Here is a 9,503-nt window from a genome sequence, read left to right as displayed (position 1 = left end):
CATGCAACAGAGAGAACAAATGTGACCGCAGATTGGATGAATTCTAAATTATCTGTTTGCTGAATAAGATGATCCTAACTAACAAATTGGCTCAGTAGTAGTATAATGGTACACACTGATAAAATATTATAATATGCTATTACTGTTATATAAGACAAAGGATAATATTAACAATGACATAATATTAATATGAAGAGGCACCTTAATCGGTTATGATGTGAGGTGGATAATTGTTAAGCAGTAGTCTGCATCAAGCTTAAGGTTTGCTGAAACTCAGTGTAATGACATGTGAGATGAAGACAATACGGAGAATAACTAAACTAATGAAGTGCATAGAGGCACTTGACCAGCTTGAAACTTATCATTCTAGAATGACACATTGCTGAGATAGAGCACACCTATAATAACAACCAATAAGCAAAACCCTGTAGACAACAGCTAAAACTACAGGATTGAGAAGCTGAATTAAATATGTAGACACTGCTAAGCTGATGAGCATGTTCCACATTTTCTTTTCTTTTTATTTATTTGTTTCTTTTAGAGCAGAAGCTGCTGTAACACACCCAAAGAAAGACTCTAGGTCTGACCAACCGTCTCAGTCATGGGCAAAAAGATGTCAGTCAATAAAATTCTAAAAGATAATTTACTGACAAAAAATATATCAAGAGATAAAAGATAAAACAGTCCAGTGTCCCACTTATGAATTGTATAAAAACACACAGTCCCAAGGCCAGAGCCAGCTATGCCACACAGCCAAGTTGCACTCCACATGTTGCCTTTAACAGGGTTAGAAGTTGTCCTTGGAGACCCACCACCCTGCAAGCATATAGTCAGTGGTCACTCCTGCCTCTGCAACCCTGCTGCCTTTAGGCTGTGGCATATAATAGGCCCTGGACTGCACAGAGAGACAAAACGACACACTTAATATAAAATTCATAGCGCAAAACCAATCCATCCCAATCATATCTGATTTCATCACATTACATACCTGCACAGAGAGACAAAACAACACAGCAGTGGTTGTAGTGTGGGCTATAAGTAGACCAGTGTATCAGTGCAATCAAGTACACCTGCCTCTAATTAGTCCAACCTCATTCCAGCCATTGGCTCACCAAAAATGTGACAACCACAAAACCACTCCCATCCCAGTGCAACTTCACACAATAATATGGAGCTGAATTAACACAGGCACATTAGTCTACCATCTTACAAGCTGCATGCTATTACAAGCCAACATATGCAGACTTCTGCCTTGTTCGGGTGGCAGCATTTTTCTTTTTTCTTTTGTGTCCTGACACGTTTATGTTTTTTGTTTTTGTTTGATTATTTTGTTGGTTTTGGAAACGAATTTAAACGAACTTGTGACCATACTTGGGAATCACAGTGACACATAGTGATTAGGCATATGATTGAAAAATGCCTAGGTTTAGAGCTGTGAGCTATGAGCTGTGAGCAATGCAAAGTTAAATATATATATTTGTATAAATGGGAAACAACCCTAACTTGAAAGTTTGAAATGTGTGAGATCCATGCATTGTTTGAAGAACTAGAAATTATCTAAAACTGCCTTAAGTGAAAATGTAGAGTTGCATCTATTCTCCCAAACAAAAAAAACAAAAAACAAAAAAAGGGAGAAGCATTCTGTAACTTAAAAATAAGGCTGACTGTTGACAACAGACTAAAACACTAATTCGCAGGTGGCTATCAGGAACAGAGAGGCGAGCAAAGTCACAAACACCAAGGCCGCAGACAGCCACGCAGAAACAGCAGATAACATAGAGACAACGCCTGCTAGAACCGTGGAGAGGAAGGTCACTTCACACGAGATTGTTGCGCATGTGAAATACACAAAGATAAACAAATAACCATTTATATAGACAGCCAGTATGTTTTCTCTGCTGTGCATCATTTTGCAAAAAATCTGGAAAACCAGAGGAATGATTACACCAATTGGCAAACCAGCATGCCAACCTCTTACAACGCCTACTGACTCTTTCATTACTACAGGCAACAATTTTGCTGACAGAGCAGCAAAATAGGCGGCACAACAGGCAAACATGACATTGATGGCAGTAAACACACATCAGATTCCACTGGATGTGTTGAAAAATGAACAAAAAGCAGCAAGCACAGCAGAGCAGGCAAAATGGCTAAAACACGGTGCAGTTCTGACAAACGACTTAATGATGTGTTATGGCAAGCCAGTGTTGCCAAATTTCCTCCACAAAATGGCGGCATTAGTGACTCATGGCTGTACGCATTTGTCAACGGGGGGACTGACCAGTATTGTCAACTCTCATTTCTACACTGTAAATTCTACACTGTAAATTTTGAAACCTCAGCAAAACAATTTGTCAGAACGTGCATGACGTGTCAAAAATATAAGGCTCAGGAAATGCATGGCAGAAACAGGAAGGCCATGGCCTGAATGTTTGGGTTTAGTGAAAATGTGGATGCGCTTAACACAAGGCTCCCATAAACTAACTCCATTTGAAATCATTCATGGCAGGCCGTTTCCACTGCCTATTACCAGTCAACCAATAGACAAAGCAATCAGAGAAAACACATTAGCAGAGTGGATGTCTAAGCTGTTAGAAAACAAAGAGATCGTTGTACATAATCAACAACCTGATGATGTTTCTCCAGTGTCTTGCAGACTAAAGCCCGGTGACTGGGTTCTGATCAAGGTGCTCCAAAGGAAAAACTGGAGCACACCCAGGTGGGAGGGGCCATACCAAGTCCTCCTCACTACACCGACCGCTTGCAAAATTGCGGAACGACCATCCTGGATCCATCAGAGTCACTGCAGGCGAGTCAGTGAAGCCATCTAAACACAGCTGACGGCAGGCTTGCCCGCTTGTTGTGATCTCGCCCGGTGGAGGGGTCAGCTTTCCTGGCCGGGGGGTCTACTCGCGACAGGAGGGTGTGTTCCGTCGTCATGACGTGGTGGCTCTTATCAACTGCAGCGGCCCTGACCATGGCCGGGCTCCTCACCTTTGCTTCCGTGAGGGACAACAAGTCACGCTACATGGAGAAAAGGCAGACACTGTATGACAAAGGAAAGTACACCAAGTTTCCCCATGGATACGCCACCAACTTCTGGTGGCAGTTTATGAACACTACAGCTCACTTGAATAACAAAACTGACTGCTATGCATGTACCCATATGCCCCTATCCTCGCAGACGTCTGGCCTGTGGCCGTACAGCATACCTGAAGATCGCAGTTGGTGTCTGTTGGGCCTGGCAACACATCCAGGCTACGGTACTCTTTGGTCCAAAGCCAACTACAGCATCCCAGCAAAAGCAACCTGGAGGTCATCATCACTCACAAATGTGAACTGTTCCGGACAGACCTACCTACTGACCTGGCCCCAAGTCTCAGACCCACTGCCTGATGTAATTCTACTGAACAAACTGAACGCATCACAACTGCCAGTATGTGTGATGAACAATGGCTCGCGGGCAGTGGGGGAGCTGCCTACTCACCTATGTAAGTCCATATACACTTTCTGCCCACCAAGGAACGAGAGGAAGTGTATGGCCTGTTCAATCAACGCCACCTGTGCCAGTGACACGACGCTGATGGGCCTAAACTGTCGCTCCGACTACAGCTACCGAATGCCACTACAAACAAAGACTCAGTACCAGACAGGATGTGCACGGACGGCACCCAGCAGCAGAGGAACCAGAGTTTTGGCTGACTGGTACTTCCTATGTGGCAACAAGGCTTATCTGTCACTCCCTGAAGGTTGGGGAGGTCTGTGCGCCCTGGTGGAATTATCAGATCACGTTTTCTTCATGCAAAGTGTTGCACATCACCCAAGCAGCCGGCAGAGACGTGAAGTGGACATCGCCTCCCCCAATTCTTTCGGCATTACCGTGGACACTGGAGTGCCGGGAGAGTTTCGCATCTGGGGAGGAGGAGTGAAATTCTTACAGAGCTTGATCCCCGGCATTGGAGTTGCCGAGGTGCGAGATCACGTGGAGATCAACCGATATGCTCTGCTACGACACATCAACTTGACTAAGACCCTGGGAACCGCCTTAGCAGGAGAACAGCAGGCCATCAGAACGATGGTGCTGCAGAACAGACTGACACTAGACCTGCTAACAGCATCACAAGGAGGAGTTTGCAAGCTGATCGGGGAAACATGTTGCACTTTTATCCCTGATGGATACGAAACTGGAGGAGACATTTATGAAGCTTTGCAGAATTTGACCGCTCTGCAAAAATATGTCACTGAACACACACCTGGAGCAGCTACAGCACAAAGCTGGCTGGACTGGCTGTTCAGCGGTTCATGGCTGGCTGCTGTAGCAAAGCCATTTTTCCTTCTAGGTCTCATCATGATAGCACTGCTCATATTAGTGTTGTGTGTGTTGCCATGTCTAAGAGTAATGATTTCACAGATGATAACAACTACAATGACTGCTTATGTTGCCGTGCCTGAAGAAGAACAACATCCCGTTGCAATTCTGTTAGAGGAGAACTTGTACTAGCTGCTAATAAATGACGTGGTGATTAAAAATGACTTGTCAAGTGATCATGCACTGATTAAAACATTAGTAGGTTATGCAAGTTTTCATGCTTTTATTTTTTTTGAAGTCTTGACTTTTAAACATAAAGTTTTTCATTTTAAATATAACGTTTTCATGCTTTTATTTTATTTTTTTGAAGTCTTCAGTTTTAAACATAAAGTTTCCATTTTAAATATGAAGTTTTCATTATTTTACACATAAAGTTTTCAATTTAAGGTTTGCATCATTTTAAGTATAAGGTTTCATGCTTGTATTTTTTGAAGTTTCCATTTTATAATATAAGGTTTTCATCCTTGTATTTTTTGAAGTTTTCATTTTACATATTAGGTTTTCATCATTTTTAAAATATAAAGTTTTCATTTTACTTTTCATTCTTTTATTTTTTGTAAGTTTTCGTTTTAAAATATAAGGTTTTTTTCCTTTATTTTTTGTAGTTTTAGTTTTGTTATTTTTCTTGTTTATTCCACTTGTTATTTCATTTACTATGATTTTCATTTACTATGTTTTTCTTTTTATTATTTTCTTTTGTTTTATTCTTTAGACCGAATGACTGCCATTTCTGCTATGCTGACATTTTGAAAATTTTGGAAATTAAAAATTGCCTAAGATACTTAATAAATAATTTTCCTAGACAATTGTTGTATACATTTAAAATAAGTTAAACAGGGGGGAATGTTACAGGAAAAATGATTCTATGTTTCTTTACCTTCTTTTAAATGTACAAAGATGCCTTTTGTCTGCCCTTTGCCTATGGTTAGATTAGTTTAGAATTATCTTTTTAGACTTTCTCAGCAAAGACATACTGTTTTGGGACATATTGTTTTAGATTGTTTTATCTCTCACAGCCTTCTCCCAGCTCTCTGCTGACGAGACTAGCGCCACATATGGAGTTGTTTATTTTATTTGTTTTGTATTTTCTTATCCTGTTCTCACTGTCTTTCCTATAAAAATTACCAAGCCACTGTGCATGGTGTGAGTTGTTCTTAGCAGCTCACCCGTGTACACGTTTGATAAAGAAAGTAACTTTGTCTCATTGTGTCTTTATTTCTCCTGGGTCTTTTACAGAGTTTTCCCCCAACACCGTCACTTCCGTCACTTCCCTCTCACTTCCGTCACTTACCTTACCTTCCCCAAAGTAACCTAACCAGAACAAGCAGGAGGAACACTAGGAAAATACACTAGGGAGGTGGACAGACACTCTGACAAAGACTAAGAGGAAGACAGTGCTATATATGTATACAAAAGGCAATAATATGGAGACAGCTGGGGGAAACAAGACACAACTGAAAAGAATAAGATGACAAAATAAGGGGACAAATAACAATTAAATCTAAAAAATTAAGACAAGACAAGACAAAATAAGGAACACTGAAGGAAGAATTAAATTCTAATACAAACTGGAACTATAAACTTGAGACTGAATGCAAAGAAAATACATAAAGAAAATATGAACAAAAGTATAACTAAGAACTAAGAACTCGGGAATAAATAACACTGAGGGATAAAAGAATCCAACAGAAAACATTTAAGTAAATAAAACTAGAAAGTCCAAAAACTCCAAAACAGTTGATCAACAATGCAGGAGGTGACACTCACGAGCACGATTGAGTATAAAAGAAGACCTTAGAGAGGCAGAGTCTCTCAAATCTGCAAAAAGAAAACATTGTATTTACAAATTGTATTTTTATGCAAATTGTTGGACAATAATATTCATCAATGTAACATTATGAAGACTGAGTATCTCATCTTCTACAGTAGATAATAACATCAAATAATTATAATTACCAAAATCTGGAGAAATCTCTGTGAGCAAGGAACAATGCAGAAAATCAGTAGCGTTCTCAGGGCGCACTGCATTAAAAACAAGCATGTGGTGGTTCGCGGTGTCCAGGGCTGGGTGCTCGGGTGTGTACTGGCTCACTCCCAGTGGTTGCTGGCCCCCGAACTCTGTCGGGCCCTCGGGTCTTGGTCTGCTCTAGCATAGCCAGCTGCCGACAGAGACTCCAGGCTTGTCGTTGCAACCCACTGTGGCTACTGCACCGTGGCTGCTGGGTGACCCACATCTGGGGCTCACCTCAGCTCTTTTCCAGGTGGGTGGCCTGATTGCGCTTGCAGTGGTCCTCTTTGGGCTCTCGTGCTCTGGGGGGCCTACGGATGTCTGGGGCCTGGATCGCCTCCATGCCTACTTCATGTCCTTGGTGTCATGGTCCAGGTGAGTGGCTGTTTCTCTAACAGGTTTCCTCCCCTGGGTGGAGCCTCATATGCCTGTCTATTCTCCACACCTGTTGAAATTCAGCTGGCAGTATTTAAAACTGATGCTCTCAACGAGTCGTCACCAGAACATCTGCTAACCTTAGTTTAAGTTGTGCTCCTTTTGTAGTTTACTCTCGTCGTGCTAATTCTCTTCTCTTATGTCATAGTACCTCCCGGACCATTACTCATCTGTGCAGTGTGTCTCCACCAGTCACTCACCATTCTGGTTACCTGCTCCACCTGCCTGCCCTCCTGCCATCCCCTCTGGACTTGGAACTCCCTGGAACCCTGGATCATAGCCATAAGGTCCCTCACCCAGAACCCGCCGGCAGTTCCCCCCCCACACACACACACACATTTCCTCCAACCTGCTCACAAGTAAGACAGAGACTCAATACCACCTGTTCACTTGTCCTCCCTCCTGAAACCACCTGACACTTGTCTCCTCTGTTTCAGAACCTCAAAGCCCAACACATCGTATCCAGATCAGCTGCCTGTGCAGTACCATAGTTACTGTCACTGAACTCATTTATAGCTAAGTTTCGTAGTTGCCTGTTTTTGTGTGACTCCTCACACCTACTATTAGACACTTGCTCACACGCACAGGTGTATACACAGGTACTCACAGACACACACTATCTTCGTTGGCTGCTGCCTCTAAACATATCATGCATTATTAGTACTGGATGCTGCTCAGTAACATTCTATATTTATTATTTACTGTTACTTACACATATTTTGGTTGTTGCATCTCTGATGCTATGGGCAAGTGTCAGTGCCTGTGGAATGGGCAGCTTCCAAAGGCACCATCAATGCTGCAACACATGGTCCCATCCAGATGAGAGTCAATAGACAGTGTATGTTATAACTATATACTACATCCATTAACTGTACGGGTGCAAAGCACGCACACATACACAGTGTCGGTGTTATGGATGGACCTTGAGGGGTTCAGGTCCTTACAAAAAGGTTACTTTTCCTACTCAGCTGAATTCTGCTGACACACTTCTACAACTATTAAATTAAGTTAGTTTGGTAATGAATAACATAAACACCCACATCACTGATTAGTCATTGCAGCACAAGCTCAAGTTAATTTTTCAGCTGATAGTAATTTAGTCCTTCTAGGACCACTGTGAGGTATACCGACTTTGGATAGGATGAGCCTATGCAAATCAGACTTTGGGAGCCAACACTTCTAAAACTGTTGTTACATTTGTCTGTGTGTATACAAACAAAACACAGTCCCGTGTATGATTGTAATTATAGCTACTGTTCATGAAATAATTTAAAATGGCTTTATTATTCTTAAATTGGATTTGTAGCCTATAATAGTGGCTAAGTGCAGTGCAGTTTAGTTTCTTGTTTGATAGAAAGTATAGAGAAAAAAGTGTTTGTATGAATGGTTGTGAATGAGGGAAGTTGTAAAAAGTGCTGTGAGTGTCAGGTAGAGTAGAAAAGCAGTCCATTTACTATAGGATGTGTAAGCGCACAAGCACAATTGCACATAAGTGACAGTATGAATGTTTATTTTGCAATTTACTTGCAGAATTTATTTATTAATTTATTTTGTTTCATTTCTTTCAGCTTAACTGGAAGTGCCACAAGACCTTGACAGATAAGAACAACAGAGATTTGGGGGCTTCTCATCCATATGCAGGACAGATGTTTCTGTAAACTAGCCCATCTACTTATCTTATCTTCAAATATTTGCAATTCATTTCAGTTTTATTTTTACAGCGCTAAATTACACAGTCGCCTCAAGGCAGCATCTTTGTAATGTATTTGTGGGTGCTCCATAAATACACTCACTAAGCCTCATCCTCCCTCTCTCTGCTGCTCATAGAGCCTCATAGTAGACCAAATGTATTGAATCTTGTACCTACCATTCATCTGGTTTCTCAGCATCCAGTTTACCTTCTGGAGGCATTTGGCTGTGAGTGAGCTTTGTGCATCTTGGCCTGTGGGATATCCAGGTCCTTCAGTCCATATCACCTTACCTGTCTTTGCAACCATTTGGCCAAACTTATCCAGTCCAAACAACATCCTGATATCCTCACTGAAGATCCTGGTGACGTGGATCAGTAAGTTGATGCCCACACACTTTCGGCATACAGCTTGATGCCATCCATGTACAGGAAGTGGCTGATCGTCACTCCACACTTGAAACTATATCTGTATCTGTTGTTAGTGATCAGCTGGCTAAGTGGATTGGGGCCTATCCCAACTAGCATCTTGGCCTTGCTCTACACACGATGGTGACTTGTGCTATTGCCTTGGTTTTGGCCTCCAATGTTGTCATTTAATTCCTGATGATTGTTATCAAAGCTATTGGCTTTGATACAGTGCCAAGCACTCCAGTGTCCATTTGTGGGACATTTCTTATAGTCAATCCAGGTGGTCCTCAGGTTGGTCTGCCTGGTACAAGAGTCCTGGTGTACAGTGTTGTCAACTAGGAGCTGGTGCTTCAGTCTTCTGGTGTTATTTCCATTGCCTTTCTGTACTGTGTTCATGTATTAACTCATGTGCCTAATCGGCTTGATTGTTTTAGCCTGTTCTCCAAAGGACTTAGCCTGTACTTCTCTGATATATGATATATGTAGCAATACCAAGTGATAGCAACATAAAGGATGAATGGGGATAACCTCACTTAAATATACACTCACTTAAATCATTTAATAAGTGCTGGTACAGTAAAGTTAAAGGTAAA

At 41.7% G+C, this 9,503-nt stretch overlaps 1 protein-coding gene across 1 annotated transcript; it reads left to right on the top strand.

The window, feature by feature from the left end:
* The first annotated feature begins 1,204 nt into the window (after positions 1–1,204).
* On the top strand, positions 1,205–4,752 carry LOC146575521 (uncharacterized). The gene has a single exon (XM_085270245.1). The coding sequence runs from the start codon at positions 2,939–2,941 to the stop codon at positions 4,499–4,501; it is 1,563 nt and encodes a 520-aa protein (XP_085126371.1). The 5' UTR covers positions 1,205–2,938; the 3' UTR covers positions 4,502–4,752.
* Positions 4,753–9,503: the final 4,751 nt, after the last annotated feature.

The sequence above is a fragment of the Mchenga conophoros genome, linkage group LG4, assembly GCF_057382185.1.
Source record: "Mchenga conophoros isolate Kocher_MC1m ecotype Shallow Benthic linkage group LG4, M_conophoros_male_GT1.1, whole genome shotgun sequence".
NCBI classification, from domain to species: Eukaryota; Metazoa; Chordata; class Actinopteri; order Cichliformes; family Cichlidae; genus Mchenga; species Mchenga conophoros.
Note: the sequence above shows the minus strand (reverse complement) of the source record. Positions and strands in the feature narration are given on the sequence as shown.

Excerpts from the sequence above, each read along its gene's own strand:
- LOC146575521 (XM_085270245.1), top strand. The coding sequence starts at position 2,939 with ATGACGTGGTGGCTCTTATCAACTGCAGCGGCCCTGACCATGGCCGGG.